This window comes from Pleurodeles waltl, chromosome 6, assembly GCF_031143425.1.
Source record: "Pleurodeles waltl isolate 20211129_DDA chromosome 6, aPleWal1.hap1.20221129, whole genome shotgun sequence".
Classification (NCBI taxonomy): Eukaryota; Metazoa; Chordata; class Amphibia; order Caudata; family Salamandridae; genus Pleurodeles; species Pleurodeles waltl.
Genome location: NC_090445.1, coordinates 1573741989 through 1573761001, shown reverse-complemented (window position 1 = coordinate 1573761001; position 19013 = coordinate 1573741989). Strand labels below are relative to the sequence as shown.

General features: G+C 45.1%; 1 protein-coding gene across 2 annotated transcripts in view; it reads left to right on the top strand.

Moving 5' to 3' along the window:
• Positions 1–19013, top strand: part of ANAPC2 (anaphase promoting complex subunit 2) — a 110842-nt gene that overhangs the window by 40356 nt on the left and 51473 nt on the right. For both annotated transcript variants that reach the window (XM_069241323.1, XM_069241322.1), the window contains 2 exons: positions 7206–7325; positions 11078–11195. In XM_069241323.1, the coding sequence (XP_069097424.1) occupies positions 7206–7325; positions 11078–11195 (238 nt within the window). The remainder of the gene's footprint in view (positions 1–7205; positions 7326–11077; positions 11196–19013) is intronic.

Here is a 19013-nt window from a genome sequence, read left to right as displayed (position 1 = left end):
ATTGCGGAGGTAGCGAACACTGCAAAGTTACATTTGCAAGAAGCAACCCACTTTTAGTAGAAGATTTTTCCCCCAAATTGTTTTTTTTCCTTTTCGCTGGAATTGTTTCCAGTTTTTGAAGGTTTGCATAGGCGAGAAACATTGCAGCTTAGTAATACTTCATTGATGAGTCTATAACTTTACACACCCCTATTTTGACGATTTGTGACCTGCACTAGGCTTGGGTTTTGTCTGATGATGATCAGTAATCTCTCCAAGAGTGAGTGTCTTGAGGAAACTGTGATATTATGATCTAGCCCATAGTTCAAGCATCCAGCAGGTCATAAAAAGGACTTTCTTTGAATGGACGTTGGAGTCGCTTGGAGAGCGGAACGCTCTTTTTTTTCATGTGGAAGTTTGGTGTTTTGTATGGAGAGCTTTGGGATTGTGTTTTGTGCAAGGTTGTGTGTGTGTGTGTCTGTCTGTGTTTAGAGTTTGAGGAGGCAAGGCTATGGTTTAGCTGGTCATGTCTGTGTGTCTGTTTAGGGTTTGAGGGGCCAGGGCTATGATGCAACTGGGCATGCTAGTCTGGATTTGCCGTAATTCTAACATGACAGATCAAGGCCTGGGTGGCTGCGCAGAACGTTACATCCACTCTAACATGTCTTGGTGTTAGGTCTGCTGAACATCTTCTAATGGATTTAATGTTCCTGCTATTATAGCATATATTTGAAATACTTTGTTGCTCTAAGGGATCGTTAGAATCAATACTTGTTTGAAGCAATCTGTTTCACAGTAGCACCGTTAAATTCTATGGTGAAAGATTAGCTATAATACCAATATCAGTTGTCTATGCATGCCATCTGTTGTCCTTTCTGTGTACTGTCACCTTGTAATGTTACTATCAGCCAATACTCTTAATAGCAAACTACATCGTATCTTTTCATGACTTTAAAGTGTAATCGTATCTGTGAAATAAGCTAGTGACTTCATTCAACAGATGGGCTATTGCTGACAAGGGTGTTGCAGGTGCAGTGGCACAATGGACAACTAATGACTACTGAATAGGACGATAGGGCAGCCCATTTCATTTGCTTGCCCCAGGCACCCATTGTGGGCCAGAAGCATAGTTTCTGATGGATACAACTACCTGGGGATTCCTCACCTCATGAATACTCCCATGGCGCCAGCATTCGACGGAAATCTTCTTACTAGTCTCTGCACGTCGACGAGGACGTCACTCTAGCCCACGCGACGCCGTCTGACGTCATACAGGCAATAAGAGGTCCTCGACGACGTGCGGACGTCAGTTCCCTTTTTTCCGTGCATTCGAAACGGTTATCTTCGAGGGAGCAACTGTTACTCTTGCGGTTACAGTGTATATCTTGCTGCGTAGTCTTTCGCTGTGGAAATAATGTCGCAGAGAAAGTCTGGATTTAAGCCTTGTCGTGAGTGTGGAGGCAAGATGTCGGTGACGGATCCTCATTCCGATTGCCTTTGGTGTTTGAGCTCCGACCACGACGTCTCGACTTGTGATTCATGTCAGCACATGAATCCAAAGGCCCTCAAGGAACGTGAGGCGAAGCTGTTTATGGCCAAGTCAAAGGGGAAACATCACAAGAAGTCTTCTTCCCCAAGACATCGGCGTCATCGAGACTCCCGGCGCCGTAGAGACTCTCGGCGTCATTTGAAGGAGACTCGTTCCAGGTCTCCGGATCGGCACCGAAGGACATGGGAGGTCAGTCCCACGGTTACGCCGCATCCTTCGACGCCGTTGCCCTCTCCGGCGTCTCCAATTTCACCTGGACAGGCGTCGGTGATTGAGGTATTGGAGCCTCAAGTGTTTTCTCCGGCGCAGACGCCGAGGCCGGCGTCGGGGTCGCCTCCGAGACAGGCACCCCAGTATCCGGCTTTTCCCACCCCTGGAGCCGATAGTTTCGCATTCTTGAATGCGATGTATGCCATCTTCCAACAGATGGCTCCAGGGGGTGCTCCGGCTGGGCCTTTGGCCTTTTCTTTGGGTGATCCTGCGCCTCTTCGGCCGGCACCCTTTATGCCCTTTCTCCCGTTTGGGAACGTGGGCTCGGCGCCAGTGTCGGCGCCGGTGGCCGCTCTGGTGGCGTCAGAAGGATTGGCCCCGGGGATTTCCATCCCGTCGACGTCGGGATTTCGGCCTGTGACTCCGGTGGGTCCATCTGCGGCAGTTGCTCTTCCGTCGGCGCCGAAGTTACCTGTGGCGCCGGATGCGGCGTCGGTGGCTTCTGAAGATCGGCGCCGCGTATTGAGCAACGACTTCATTCAAGGAGACGTGCTCTCCGTGTATTAGAAGAGCAGGAGTACCAACGAGCCCTAGAGGAAGGAGAGCTAGAGGACTCGGGTGATGGGCTCCGTGGACTGGAGTCGGCCAGTGGGCTGGACACTTCCCCTGAGTGGGACCTTTCGTCCCCGGGGGAATATACTGAGGAGGCTGCTTCCTTTCATGCAGTGGTACGGAAGGCAGCTAGTTTTTTGGACCTGCCTTTGCCGGTGGTGGAGGCAAAACAAAACCTTTTGACAGAGGTGTTACATCCGGCCTCAGCCGCGGCGGAGCCTCTGTTACCATTTAATGACGCTCTGCTGGATCCGGTGTTAGAGGTGTGGAAGAGGCCGGAATCTTCCCCAGCAGTTCACAGAGCCGTGGCCAGGAGGTATCGGACGGCTCCAACTGACCCTGGTTTCTTATCTAGGCACCCTACGCCGGAGAGCTTGGTGGTGCAGGCCTCCTGTTCGTCCAAGTCAGCGCCTGGTTCTTTTCCGACGGTGCCTGGGGACAGAGATTCAAAGAAGCTAGAGGCGCAGTCGAAGAAGATTTTTTCGTCCTGCAGTCTGGCGTTAAAAGCCACCAATGCAACCTGTATCCTGGGGAGGTATATTCATGCTCTGATGGATGACATTTCCTCTTCGTTTACAGAGCTTCCTCAGAGTCTTTTGGATCTTGTCTCAAATGCCCAGGCTGCTGCGACCCAAATTATCCAGACGGGACTGGATACCACCGATTCGGTAGCCAGGGCAATGGGCACAACTGTGGTGGCAAGGAGACAGGCCTGGCTCCGTAACTCCGGCTTTTCGGCAGATGTACAGTCCACATTGTTGGATCTCCCGTTTGATGGGGACAAACTGTTTGGAGCTAAGGCTGATTCGGCCTTGGAACGTTTTAAGGAAAGCAGGGCCACGGCTAAGTCGTTAGGGCTCCAAGCTCCTTCTTCCACGGCCTCTTCCAGATTCTTCAGGAGGTTTCGTGGATTTGGGCGTGGCTCTTCCTCCTCTTCCTTTCGGGGGAGATATCAGCAACCTGCTTCTTCCCTATAGATCTTTCAGGGGGAGAGGTAGGGTCCGCACCAGAGGAGCCTCTCAGCAGCACTCTGCCTCTTCCTCATCCTCTGGCGGGGTGCAGCAGGGGAAGCAGCCTTAGGCTTCCACCATTTCCCACTCACTCCTCTCCTGTAGGGGGAAGATTACAGCATTTTCTCACCAAATGGAAGACTGTTACAACGGACACTTTGGTTCTCAGTGTTGTGGGAAAAGGCTACACCCTTCCCTTTCGGGAGTTCCCGCCCCGCCCTTCGTATTGTTCAGAAGAACACCTCCTGTTGCTAGAACAGGAGGTGCAAGTCCTCCTTTCAAAGGGCGCGGTGGAGTTGGTCCCGGAGCAGGAAAGGGGTCGAGGAGTTTACTCAAGGTATTTCCTGATTCCCAAGAAGGATGGTCGTTTGAGACCAATTCTGGACCTGAGGATCTTGAATTGGTTCCTCAAGCAGGAAAAGTTCAAGATGCTGACCCTAGCACAGGTGCTTTTGGCGTTGAACATGGAAGACTGGATGGTGTCTGTCGACTTGCAGGATGCTTACTTTCATATCCCGATACTCAAGTCACACAGGAAGTATCTCCGGTTTGTGGTGGGATCGCAACACTATCAGTTTGCGGTCTTTCCGTTTGGTCTTACTTCAGCACCTCGAGTCTTCACAAAGGTGATGTCGGTGGTTGCGGCAGAACTCAGAAGGAAGGGGATAGCAGTATTCCCTTACTTGGACGACTGGTTGATCAAAGCCAAGTCCCCGGAGCTTGTGTCGCATCATCTGCAGTCAACAACCCAGTTGTTGTTCGACCTGGGTTTTTCGGTGAACGAGCCCAAATCTCACCTAGAGCCCTCTCAGCGCCTCCTGTTCATAGGGGCAGTACTGGATACAACATTGGGTCGGGCCTTTCCTCCGCCTCAGCGGATTCAAGATATTCTGGATTTGGTTCCAATGTTTCGAAATGGAGCGGTAGTTCCAGTCCTCAAGGTCCTTCGTCTGCTCGGTCTTTTTGCCTCCTGCATTCTGTTGGTCACGCATGCTCGCTGGCACATGAGGGCTCTTCAGTGGTGCCTCCGAAGGCAGTGCTCTCAACACAGAGGGGATCTAGAGGGTACTGTCAAGATCTCCAGAGATGCTGCTGTGGATTTGAAGTGGTGGATTGCAGGCAACAATCTTTCACAAGGAAAGCCGTTCCAGCAGTCGCCACCAGTGGCCACAGTCATAACGGATGCTTCCACTCTAGGGTGGGGAGCTCATCTGGGGGATCTGGAGATCAAAGGTCTTTGGTCTCCAGAGGAACAGATGTTTCACATCAATCTGTTAGAGTTACGGGCTGTACGTCTGGCTCTCAAGGCCTTCCTCCCTTCCCTTCGTGGTCAGTCGGTACAGGTCCTAACGGACAATACTACCACGATGTGGTACATAAACAAGCAGGGAGGAGTGGGGTCGTACCTTCTCTGCAGAGAAGCTCTTCGACTATGGTCCTGGGCAAAGGACCATCGGATTTGCTTGATAGCAAACCATCTGGCCGGAGTTTTGAACGTGCGTGCGGACAGTCTCAGTCGCCACTTCTCGGCAGACCACGAGGGGCGTCTCCATCCAGATCAAGTCCGTTTAATCTTCCAGAGGTGGGGGTTTCCTCGGGTAGATCTGTTCGCCACTCGAGGGAACGCGCATTGTCCGTTGTTCTGCAGCCTTCAGTATCCGATGCAGGGAGCGTTGGGGGACGCGTTTCAAATAACCTGGTGCGGCCAGTTGCTTTACGCGTTTCCTCCCATACCCTTGATTCCTCGAGTATTGAGGAAGATTCGCCAAGACCGGGCTCTCGTAATCTTAATAGCTCCGGATTGGCCAAGGAGGGTGTGGTACTCCGACCTTCTCCAACTCTCAATGTGCCCGCCGCTCCGTCTCCCTTTCAGGGCAGACCTCCTCTCGCAGTCGCAGGGGCAGGTTCTACACCCCAACCTCCAGAGTCTGCACCTACATGCCTGGAGATTGAACGGGGCAACCTGAGTTCCTTCTCTCTCCCGCCTGAGGTAGTGGATGTTATATTAGCGGCCAGGCGACACTCCACTAAATCTATCTACGCTAATAGGTGGTCTAAATTTGTTGCGTGGTGTGGAGAGAGGCAGATTGATCCTTTGCATGCTCATCTATCGGACGTTTTGTCTTTTGCTCTATCTCTGGCGCAGAAAGGTTGTGCAGTGGCTACCATTAAGGGTTATTTATCGGCCTTGTCAGCCTTCATATGTCTTCCAGACCAACCATCTTTATTTAAATCCCCTATTGTTAACAGATTCTTGAAAGGTCTTCTAAATCAATATCCTCCAAAGCCATTCATTATGCCGCAATGGGATTTGTCCTTGGTCCTGACTTTCCTTATGGGGTCCCCTTTTGAACCTATGCATTCTTGCCCCTTGAGGTATTTGGTTTTAAAAACAGTCTTCCTGATAGCTATAACATCAGCAAGGAGAGTGAGTGAGTTGCAGGCCTTATCAGTAAAGCCCCCTTATACAACTTTTTATGGGGATAAGGTGGTGTTGAGGACCAAGGCTGCTTTCATCCCGAAGGTTGTTTCACCCTTCCATTTGGCTCAGGCAATTACTTTGTCCACGTTCTATCCTCCGCCTCATCCTTCCAAAGAGGAAGAAAGACTGCACCGTCTGGATCCAAAGAGAGCGTTGAGCTTCTTTATTGATAGAACAAAGGATTTCAGGCTGGAGGATCAGCTGTTTATTGGTTACGTGGGCAAGAGGAGAGGAAAGGCAGTCCACAAGAGAACACTATCCAGGTGGGTTGTTCTTTGCATTAAAATATGTTACTCTTTGGCAAAGAAGGATCCTCCTGAGGGCATTAGAGCTCATTCCACCAGAGCTAAGTCGGCCACTTCGGCCTTGGCCAGGGGTGTTCCTGTGGTCGACATCTGCAAGGCCGCAACTTGGTCGTCCCTTCACACTTTTGCAAAACATTACTGTTTGGATTCTGAGGTTAGAAGGGACGGCCATTTTGCACGGTCAGTGCTGCAGGATTTCTTGGTTTGACCATTTAGGCACCCACCGCCGGGCGTGGTACTGCTTTGGGACTCTATTCATGAGGTGAGGAATCCACAGGTAGTTGTATCCATCAGAAGAACGAGTTACTTACCTTCGGTAACGACTTTTCTGGTGGATACATTAGCTACCTGTGGATTCCTCACGGTCCCACCCGCCTCCCCGTTGCCTTTCTGGTCTTACCAAGTAATCCTTGAGTGCGCTCCTCTTGGTCTTTGAGGGTGCAATAGATGTGTATATAATATATTTATATATATGTATATATCTTTGTGTATATACTTGGTGTGTGTATATATTTTAAAAGAGAAAGTTTTATATATATATATTTATATATAAAAAGATTTACAGTTATTCATACAATGTTGTGTATTTTTACAATATAATGGGATGTTGCCTTGCTCTTTCATTGCATTGCTTGGTTGTTCTCATGCACGTAAAAAATGATTGGTACTGATGTCCGCACGTCGTCGAGGACCTCTTATTGCCTGTATGACGTTAGACGGCGTCGCGTGGGCTAGAGTGACGTCCTCGTCGACGTGCAGAGACTAGTAAGAAGATGTCCGTCGAATGCTGGCGCCATGGGAGTATTCATGAGGTGAGGAATCCACAGGTAGCTAATGTATCCACCAGAAAAGTCGTTACCGAAGGTAAGTAACTCGTTCATTTGTTGCATGCCTTTGAAGATAATTGTGGATTCTAATAAATCTTTTCGGTGTAGGAAATAGGAACACGTTTTTTTTATTCTTAATGTTTACCCTAACACTAAACAGTAACAGTACCAATGGCATGTGTTTGATGCACGAGCACTGCAAATATTTTGAAATCAGTTTTTTGTTCTTAGATTTTCCAGATTCTAAACCAGCTATAGAAGACTTGAAATACTGCCTTGAAAGGACAAATCAGAGACAGCAACTGCTTACATCACTTAAAACGGCACTGGAGACCAGGCTGTTGCATCCAGGTTCGTTTTTCCATCTTTCCACACCACATCTAGTAGACGGGCAGGCTTTGTGTCCGAATGGACCCACTTCTGAGTTAAAAGCGGTTCTGACATGCTGTTTAAGGACTTTGTAGCCCCTTTAGTACAATGATTGTGCTTATATTGTCATTGCTTGTAACCTTGCAACTTAGAATGTCCCGATATGCAATAATTTCACTATAAGCCACGGTTTGGTGGCTTGATTCGTGATAGTTTCACAAAGTTTAAAATGGACTTTTGAACTGCTATTTTAGCTGAGAGACAAATGTCTACTTTCAAAAAACCCAATATAGGCAGACACACACAGCTTCGTGTCATCTTCACTTATTTATCTAGGCTGGCATATCATGAAATTAGAGGTCTCCCTACCGGTTTCTCTGTGAGCTCCTGTTCCTGAAAGTTGAGTGATTGGGCCCTTTTTCGTTTGATAAGGCTCTAATCTCTGTCGATATTGAGATCCAGAACTTGTAAATACATAAAGTTGTACATTTTTGCCCACCTCTCACTGATTGAAATTAACACAGGTGCTTAAGCACATTCCACAGGTCTGTCTTGCACTGGGTTTCTTCCCAGGTGATCCTCTTGAAAATAAAGGACCCCTCTAGATGCAGTGCATGTCAGTTGCACTCCCTTTTCTTTGTTTGGGTTATACATGTATTTCATCTGAAACGACTGGGGATATTCAGTTCTGGCAGATGGAAGTGGACAAGTGCCGCAGCGTTTGGGTCCTGTCCCCAGACTGTACTCCAAGAGACGTGAGCAGCCCGATTTTACCCCCAGCCACAAGGCCTGAAGTTGTCCTTTCCATTGGAGTTTCTATATGCTCTCTAGACCTGGCACTACTCTAGCACAGTGCTTGCATAAAAGTATGTTCATATCTGTTTGCTACACACACCACGTGGAGGCACCTGTGACAGACTCTAAAGACAGTGTGAATCTATTTGATTCCAGCACAAGATTGCAGATCCTGTGGTTCTCACTTCCTACAGATATTTATTCCACATTCTCAAAATGGGGAGTGAGAGAGAAATGTAGAGCGGCCAAAATACACCCACCAGTGTTTAGCTAACCTTTCAGTTAAACTAACGGCGCATGTCTAGCATGCCATCACGTGAAGTTACTTAGAAATCCTCAGACTGTTGGTGGAAGTAAATATTTCTGTTGTAAAGATAGTATTTACTTGCACTGTGAAAAAAGTAGACCCATTTCAGAAGAAGCCTTTTCATATTTCTAGGGGCTGAAATACAACCTTAAATTACTGTACTCCTTGTGTTTATAACATAGGATTTGTCCAAGATGGAGGCCTTGTTACTTTGCTGTGCAGTCTATTACATATGCTGCCGGACAGTATGCTTTAGCATGTCTGCAGAAAGTATGTAAAGGAGGAAAAAGTGTAGACAATATTGACTTGTTTTAAAAAGTTAACCGAATTGCCGTCCTATGGGTCGATTTATGAAAAACATGCAAGCTCATAGAGTGAATTATTCTAACAACCCTGCTGCATGGCTTGTCGCGGTTGTTAAGTTTTGTTGTGTAAAGACATTAGTTAGAAATAACTGTGGTGTACTGTTCAGGAAGTGTACCACTCATCAGGAAGTAGCTGATGAATACATCACAAAATCCTTTACATTTCACCACGTATGCTTACACTGTCAAAGACATGCTTTCATTGGAATGCATGTATGGTGATTGGTTCGTTAAAGCCACCATTGTAAGATGATGAAGGCCAATTGCATACATTGTTGGACACCCCTCTATCTGCAGTGAGACAGAGTAAGTTGCTGGCATCAAATACTCAGTTGGTGGTTATGCAGGAATTGCTGCTGCCAGAGGTGATTTTGCCAGTGTCCTTGTCATCAAACTGCCCGCCGCAGAGGTATGGCTGAGGCTTGCTGGAAGTACTTTCTCCCTACGACACCCTTCCTTGCCTGTGTTCCATTCTGTCCTTGAGTGATGCCATCTTGCCCCTCACCAACTCTTCTACACATTCCCTCCTCTGCCAGAACTACCCAGCCCGTGAATAGACTACTCTTTGCCCCACAGCAGCAAGACGAGGCAATGGTTGTGGCCTTGCACCATGCATCACCAGTGCGTATCCATGCATGGATTGGTACGGTTTGAATCCAGGGATTAGGAGATGAATCTTTACCCCTAAAACTGTTGCTGCATAATGTCCCTAATGTGCTGGCTTTGTTCACCCCATCTACCTTGCTGCTCGTTGTCTATCCTTCCATTCGGGTCCCTCGATTTGCCCATATGAGCTATGTTTTAGCATTTTATCTAAACTGCTCAGAAGAAAACCATAGACACCGAATACCATTACTATCACCTTGTTATGATGAAACTAGAATGTAAATTTGTTTGCGTGTATCTTTCATAAATGTTATTGAGACTACAATGTGCACATGTGAAAAGTTCTGCATTAAGGCTTAAGTGCTCCAACAGTGACGGATTATGCTGTTATGTGATTTGGAAAAAGTGGCAATGTCTTTCATGATCTCTTAGTCACCCTGCAGCAACCCTCCTCTTGCTTGTTTTGACATTTTTCATATTTTTTCACTTCTGCCCCCAGTTCCTTCGCCTCCCCAGATCCCTTTCTAGTGGTGGCTTTAAAAACAGACAAAAGATGGTGGGAGGAATGCGTGCGATTTGTCTATCCACTGGCAGCCACTCAAGTAGCATTGCAACCAATCGTTCTTAAGCGTACCATGCTGCCCCAATTTGGACCCAATGCAGATCAATCCGACCAGTGCAGGCTGTGACGTGCATAAGTGGTGAGGCAAGCACATTAATCATTTTGATCCACTGACAGGCACCTTGAGACAGTGAAAAGGCCTTTCGGGTCAACGCCAAAGCTCTCAATCATGGCTTGTTATAAACAGGGTTTATAACGGACCTCCAGTGAGAGCACTGAATCTGAGGCTGAAGGCAGAGCGAGTTTCTAACAGTGCCTGGCAGTGGGTCATATAAGTAACAATAAAATATCGACTTGCACGCACACTTGCGCCCTCCTCTGGTCCTCCTTGGTCTTCTTTGGTCTGTCAGGAGCATGTGGTTTCAGAGCCAGTTCTCCTAACCACTCCAGATGCTGCTCTCATGCTGCTGATAATGTTAAGCAGCATGAGAGGAGCGGGCTGGCGGGACGCTCCCTCAGGCACTGTAGACAGCAAAGTAGAATGATTGCCTGCTGCATGTATCTGTGTTATCGTAAGGTCACACTCAACATCTGAAAGTCTCCTTTGAGTGTTTTGGCCTTCCAACGTGGTAAACAATTCCTATTATTTTAATAACTCTATGGCATATTTAAACACATTAGGGATGCAATTTGAGTTCTGGGCTAGAGAAATAGCTAGCATAAAAATAATAAGATTTTCGTCACTGTTATCTGAATTATGTATTTAATTAAATAAAGAGCCCTGTATACATATTCTTGATACTCATGAAGAACTTCCCATGGATTGATATTGTAATTTCTTACTTTGAGTTGAACATTAATATAATGTTTTCTCTTTTAGTGGAAGAAATGTTGTGACTAGATTTTGTTACAAAGCTATGTTTATACAGGTCTTTAAATATAAAATAAGTGCATCTCGCGCCACAGTGAACATGCAAAGTCAAAATATATAGGTGTTTAAGAGGTATTGTTCCAAAGCAATTGTATTTTGGGTGTTATGCTGTGGGAACAGATTCATTTCTATTTTAATGTTAGCACTGTTTTGTTTTTGTGTTTCTAGGTGTGAACACATCTGACATAATAACCCTCTACATCTCTGCAATCAAAGCCCTCAGGGAACTGGATCCATCCATGGTCATTCTAGAGGTTGCCTGTGAGCCAATCCGTAAATATTTAAGGTCAGAATATACCTTCGGTAACATTAGAGTCTGCATCTTCAAGGAGTGTCTCCACCCTTGTTACATTTTCAGCCATATTAGATGAAAGATGCTGTTACCTAAGCCTTCATTTGGTTCTGGAAAGCTGCAGTGCCACTTTTAAAATCTAGATTTCTTTGAAAACGTACACATAGAAAAGTCTCTATTCTTACTGTCTGTAAAAAAAAAAAAGAAAAAAGGTGTAAAACAGCAATTGGCAGTCTTGGTGTGGTCATTGGTTAAGTGGTTTGTGATGTCATTCATTATTTGTTGTGTGGGGCCATGTGCTCTCTATTTGGTAATTTATATTTATATTTTTTTAGGTTTTGGATTTTAACCATAAAAATCCTCTCAGTTTTTGGGGGATATATATGTTGTGTCAGGAATACATTATTTTTTCATTCTAAGTTGATAATCTTACTTTTAACATAACCTTAACACACATGTTCTTTGTTTCGATGGTGATCTGCTATAGCCCCTACTTAAAATGCCTTTATGTAATCTCTCGGCCCGAAACCACACATGGAGTGCAGCCAAAAGGACACTGCCCTTTTGGCGTAGGGCATGGGCTTCACTTTGCCCAGCAGCCTTGGGGGGCGTTCATCCACAACCTTCACCCTCTTTCTTAGCTCTCGAACTTGCAGGGGATGATATTGAGCAGTGCTCTGTGGTCCTGGTTAATTACATCTTTCTAGAAGTACATTCATTACCAGAAAATATAAAAGTTTGCTAAAAAAGTAACAGAGGGGCATATCCGGCTGAACAGAACATAATCACTGCATGACTAAACTGAAATGGCGAGAAGAGGTACATTTCTAATAGCCTAATTTAGAATACCGGCATCGAATACATACATCTATCTTCCCCTCGGGCAGCGCTAGTTCTATTTTTATAGCAGGGGTGGTTTTCTATTCTACTACATGTTAGTTTCTTACCCAGTGTAAAACTAGGGCCATTACTGGCAAAATACCTTCAATACTTTTTAATAAGACTTTACTGTAGGCCAAAGCGCTCTCCTGTCTGCAAACAATATAGGCAAGATAAAATTACAAAAGTCTTAAAGAATGGTCACAGAAGTGAGCAGATTTCTCAGTCTAATTAATTCATCAAATGCAAGGACCATAACAAATACTACTTAGTTTAAATACATTTTTATTTTATTTCGTATTACGACAGGAAATATAAAACCCATGCACAAAATCAAAACCTCTTCCCTCACCATCTAGTTAATTTCAGTTAGTTCCACCAAATTACAGATTACAGACTGATGAATTGAATACAGTTTCGAGTGAAATCAAATTGGGATTTTTTTTAATTTTATTTTTTTAGAATCCAATGCCTTTCTTATTCATGTAGTAGAAATCCAGTTTGGAATCTGTTCTGGGGCATTGTAGCTCTCGAAAGTCCATAGACTGAGTGCATGCCCACTGTTTCCTAAACTCCTGTTCCTTCTCTTGAACTGCTTGTGAGACTTTTTCCTCTGTAAGGTCCGCCAAATCCTCCCCATCCAAACTGCCTCTCCTGTAACTCCTGTAGCACCCCATAATGAAAGGATGCATTGTTTCGCTGCTAAAGTAGGTGGGAGATATTTTAGCGTTTTCTACCATATTAGGGGTAAATCTCAGAAGGAGGTCCAAGCAGATCCACCTCATGACAGTGTGCCAACTCGGAACCGTTTACATCCTCAATCGTTTAAGAACAGATTGCCAGAGTTTTAGGCGTGACCAGAGCATGACCTGAGTGAGCCCAGTCCTCCCACATTCTCTCCAACAGTGGACTCCCTTTGGATAACCAACAGACTTAAATTTAGTTGGAGTGTAGTGCCAGCTGTGTAGAGGTTTCTTAAGTGTTTCTGTACCCCCACTGTGACTAGTGTACTCCCCTGGTTATTAGTTTTTGCAATCAAATAGCTTAATAGCAAACCCACTCACCCAGGTATCCTGAAAGGGCAGTTTCTCCACTGGGTCAGGTCTGTTAAGGAGCAGGTATAATTTGGAGACAACGTGCCTCTCACTATCTTGTTGAAGAAATACTTTTTTGAATGGGTATAGCTCTCTAGTGGCTGTCCTTTTTCAAATTGGTCAGCCTTCAAACATATCTGTTAATGTTGTAAATCTTGCTCCCACCATCGAGGAGTCCCTTTTAACCTTGTGTTAGGAGAAGTCTCTATTGGTGCCTAGGTATAGCCTTCCTGTCAGATTTAGGTGCCCAAGGGACCTCATGGGGGTACCCTCTGCTTAATGTATTGTCAATCATGCATCAGCTTTTGTCCGTATATCTGTCTTAGTCCATTCTGGGAAAAAGCAGAGGTGAGCCTTTTAGTAATACTTAAAAAGGGTAGGTATCCTATCCCCCCTGTTTGATACCCATCGTACATTGCCACCAGCTGAGCCTCCTTTTTTTGTTTTGCCAAACAGAATTCCTTCATTTCAGCTGAAGGTTACCTTTGAAGTTCTTAACGTGCAGAGGGAGTGTCTGAAAGATTTTCGTAGTTGGGCTCTTGCTCTAGGCAAGACTGCTGGTTTAAGGATGACAGTACTTATGTTTGTAGGCGACTATGCGAATCCTACAACAAATCGCAACTGTCGTCCCAACCCTCCCGGCTCATAAGCAGCACCTCACCAAAAACCCAAACAGTAAAAGGTGATTTGTGGCAGCCTTCACGCATAGACTCAAAAGAGTGACATCTCGGGGAGTGTCGTGGTTAAAGGGAGATTACCCCTTTCTCACATGAACAACTCGTCTCAATCAAACACAGGCAATGAAGAAGATGCAGGAAAGTTTCAATAGGTTTTATTTAGCAAAACTCAATCTGCGATAAGTTGCATGGGCTGCAATGATTAGGATAATGAACAGTGCAAGAGACAGAATGGTAAAGACAAGAGTCATTAGTACAAAGATCTTCCCCCACCCCCCATCTTGCAGTGACATGAAATGACATGAGATATGAAATCTGTCCTAAAACCCTAATATAATGTACCTAATCTGTAACCTAAAAGAGAGCTAGGTGTGATAAACCTATTATGCCAATGCCATGTCCATGAGAAGAGCCCCCCAACCCTCATTATCTTGGAATGAGGTCTCTAGCTCAGACTCCGTAGGACACGAAGACTGGGTCAGCGTCAAGGCGACGTGCAGCATCGATAGGAGCGATGGCATCTGGTCGGAATCCCTCTGACTATCTGTTTAAGTGAGGAGTATTTATATAGATCTGCTTGGACCCCTGATGTAGGTCTGTTCCCAAACAATAGATAACAAGACATGCTTGGGACTGTAATTTCTATAAACAATTCCTTTGAAAGCGTGAAGAGGGAAAGTACCTAATGTGAGCACATACAGTTTATCTTTGTCGCTTGATATTGACGCCTTAGCAGGGTAGCACTGATAACGCAAACTAAAACATCGGCCTAACTAAAAGCAAGGCAGCCATCTTAAAAGATTTAATTAAATAAATGCGCTAAAACAGAGCAAGCTAAGTAGGGTAAAAGTTGCTAGGTGACGGGGGCACGAGTCTGCAAGCCAAAGGCTAAGCTAACTCCTGTATCCCATTAAAACAAACTAGGATTCACTACAAGATGTACAGCACCTTGGGGATCAGATAATTCCGAAGGGCTGCAACTCATCCCAGCCAAGACAGATTTTTATTTCTCCAATTGAGTTCACCATGTACTGTATTCCTCAATTTATGCAAACTGGATTCTTTGATCACACCTGTGGTTTTCCCCAGGTCCAGCCTGATGTGCTCAGTTTTTTAATTAGACCACTATAGTGGCACCAACTTTTGAAGTGTCAGCAGCATTGCATGGAGAGAGGAGATATTTAGGCCCTGGGATTTAGTCCACTATATCTTAAACCCTGACACTCATTGGAACACCTCACTTTCCTTCCTAGGGGACGGCAGCCATGTGGCTAGATCCGCCAATGATACTAGTATATCATCTGCAAATATTGTGAGTTTAAATTAATTTCTGGCTAGTCCCACCCCAGATTCGTAGGTTATTGCAGATTCTCTGAGCAAAGGGGTTACAGCTTAGGAGCAAAAAGGAAGGGGGTTGGAAGTGGACTTCCATACCTAACGCCCCGTTCTGTTGGGATCCACTGGCACCATCTCCTTTTGACCCCAACACTCGACTTAGGGGCTTAATATCCTGACTTTGGCAATCCTCTGAAGCTCTTCCCCACACCAGTCTCATGCAGGATGTTGTCCATAAAGCCCCATTAAACCCTGTCAAAAGCTTTCTCTGCATCCAGGGAGGTCAGCACATTTTCCCACATTTGGATCTGTCCCCACAGGGTTGCCACGCTGCTCCACAGTTTCTGGGACTGTTTATTTGTTGGGCTTTTTCCACGTCCCTCAAATCTGACCTTAACTGAATGATTTTCAAGAGTGTAGTGGACAACAGGATCCAGCAGTAGAGCCTCACTGAGACTAGGTGCCCCTTTCCTTACTGGGGATGTAGATAATTCCAGCATGCTGGACAAAAGCCCATTATCAGAAATAGGTAGGCGTTCCTGGGAGACTTCCTGGACCGCAGGGACTAATCTCTTCTTTAGGAGGCGGTGATTGAGTGGTGCACAACTTTTATTGGCAGCCTAGAAATGGTACTAATCTCTGCCTAAAGAGTGCCTATATCTCCACCCATCTTTCTGGCCCAGGTCTTCAAGGTGAGCTTTCTCCAACTTAAAAGCACAGCAGTCCCTTCATGAGTGTGCTGTGTTCTGTCTAATTCTCCGTTCATGACCATGTCCAGGTCTCCTTCCTCCATAATGCAAACTTAGTGCTCCCTAAAAGGGGGCTAATGCTTGGAACAGAAAGTGTTCCTTTCCCTGGTTTGGACAATAAACTGAACCGAATAATAGGGGTTACCCACTGAAAGTGCATTGATCTGCCCACCCATCTGCTCTTCTTATCATTTCGGTGATCTTTGAGTTGAACTCTACACCCTATTCATATAAGAATTATCCATTCCTGCTGTCCTGCCTCCGGATGGCAAGTCTAGTTCGAGGGAAGTAGATAAATCTCTTGTAAAAGGCCCATATCTGTGTTCAGTAGTGAAAGTTCATGCAGAAGGAATTTCCTTTTAGTGTGGTTTTTAAGCCTTTGACATTGTATGTGGTAACTGTCACTTGTGCTATTTGGGTAAGGGAGTTGGAAGTGGTTTCTAAAGGTACATGCTGGGTATCTGGAGATGGGGTTGTGGATGGGAGTGTGAAAAAGTCACCTGTTTCTCAGCGGTTTACATAAAAACTTTACTCCCTGAAGGACTTGGTTATGTTTTTGTGGAACATTCCAATCAAGGCTGTCAGGGAGAGGAAGGTGATCCACAACTTCTTGAATTGGGCATAAGCCAAGAATCAAACCGGTCTCTTTTAGGGACTTAGATGAACTGATCTGTCCCTCTCATTCAAAAAATGATGCAAAACAAGTGGCCTCACTAGATGCCCTTTCTTAGTACAAAGGATGTAACTGGCTAGAATCTCCTTTTATGGTGGGTTATGAGAGAGATATCCTGGAAGATTTGCACTTTGACACCATTGTAGAATATTGGATGTCAGGCCCGACTGCCTTCATAACTTTGTCTTCAGAGTGGTGTAGCAAGCTGGGATGCCCAACAGATTTTTGCAGCCCTGTTGATGTGAGAGGATCTGTCATCAGGCTTTTCGAACATAACTTCCAATAGACCCTGAACGTAGGCCTTGACCTCTGATACTGAGATTTAATTGATGTGATCTGTTTTACAAGACTTATTGCTTTTCCCGAAGGACGTTCATTGAGTCATTCATTTAAAATACACGTGCTCTTTAGTTCTCCAAGTCTATTATTCTCTCGTCCAGTGTGCTTTCAAGTGTGTTCACTTGACCATCAAGGTCTGCCAATCCCCTTCCATACCTTTTTTAGGCCCTACCTCAGGTCTGCATGTACTCCAGTTATTTCAGTTTTAAATGTCTTGAAAATATTGCACCATTAATAATTTCATTACTGTTCTGTGTCCAGAGCAGAGGTCCTGCTGGAGTCCACTCCATGCTGTCTGGTTTGGTAATGGAGAGGGTTTTCTATTTTACCAGGGGACTTTTGGAGTAAGTCATTGATTGTCCCTTCACGCTTACCTCCGGCTGCTATGATGGTAGATCTGAGCTATCAGCCATGTGTGGTTCATTGTAGGAGGTCTGGAGCAAATGTAGAGTCAAAGCATCAAGAGAGAAACTGCCTGGGGTGTCTCCAAAGAAAGGGAACCAATATCTAGCTAAGGGACACATTGCAGGTGTGAGACATCTCCAAGATGTTTAGTTGAGTGTTAGAATCAATGGGCAGGTACTCTTCCTCACTGCGTAACAGATGGTGGTGTTCAGCCAAATTTCTTCCTAATGATTTTTGCCCCAAGCTTAAGCAGGCCCAGGTCCCATCTGTAGCATTTAGGGCCTCAGGAGATAGCTTAAAGGTCCACTGTGTTGGCCTTCTGAAGGTCATTTGAGATCTCCAGAGTGTCTTGGATTGTGTAGGCTTGAGGAATTTGCCATCTCTAATATGCAGAGTTTTTTAAAAGGTGACTGAATACATTGCTGTCTCAGTAATGTCACCAGGACTCAATAGAGGGTGATTTATTGAGTGTCTCTCCCTCAGCACGGCCACCAGTATGTGGTCTTTGTCACTTTTAGATCAGCAGGAGGGCACACAGGCTATGCACAGGTTCTCTTGGTTCCTGAACTTGCAGGAGCCCCAAGCATCACAACAGCGAAGTCCACGGCATTGCAGAGATTTCTTTTTACCTGTCTCAAATTGCACTTTCCGATCAAGCAATTCACATCTTCTGTATGGGCAAAGCTTTGGCTGTCTTTGCACCAGACTCATAAAACCTACAGATTGGTTGACCTGACTGCTGTTATCTGTGTAGGTGGTGGATTGAAAATTAAAAGAAAACCCTAATTATAATATGTGATTGCTAACTGAATTTTAATTGTCAGCTGATTACAAACAGTTTTAAATGCTTACCTGAGTAAAAGAAGCACAACAAAATGGGGCAGGAGGATCTACTCTCCTGTCCAGTTATGTTGTGCTTCTTTTACTCAGGTAAGCATTTCAAACTTTTATTGTGTTAGATCAGGAATACTTTGATGCAATTGTTCTCCCTTCAGACTAATTATCTAGAAATAATGTTGATTAACCTGCGCTGTGTCACAGTTGTGAAAACTCTGCTTGATTAAATATTTGACCATATGCATAAAAGAGATGTCAAGCTACATAGAAAGATACCTGTTGTCCATAATATCAACTTACAGATTGTTCGGGTTTGAGCACTCTCTAGCTGATGAACCTTGAACAGCCATCAAGAAAGACAAAGTAGGCTTACATAATTCTGTAAAGTTCCATCAAAATTAGAGAATCAACATGTCGACCTAACCTTTCTCTTCCCAGACTTTGTAATTGGAGCGGATATTGAATAACCCGGATAGGAAGTGGTTTTAGACAACGCTCAAAACTGTACTGGAACTTCAAAGACCCTTTTGTGCTAAACAAGTTTCAAATGGATCCACCGCTTGTTGGATAGATTCTTATATCCTTGAGTCATTGCATTCAAGACTTTGCTTTGGTATTCCTTTCCGTTACTTAACATTGACATGTGCACCTACCTGAACATCCATTTTGTAAAAGCAGTTAGATACAGATCCTTGCCGTTTGCAAACATTCTTATTTAGATACTAGCTCTAGGCCCGGAATCCAGTTTGTTGAACTTGTACTGAAGACTGGATTTGGTTAGACTACCTGGACATAGACTCCTCCATCTCCTTTGTAAACACCAA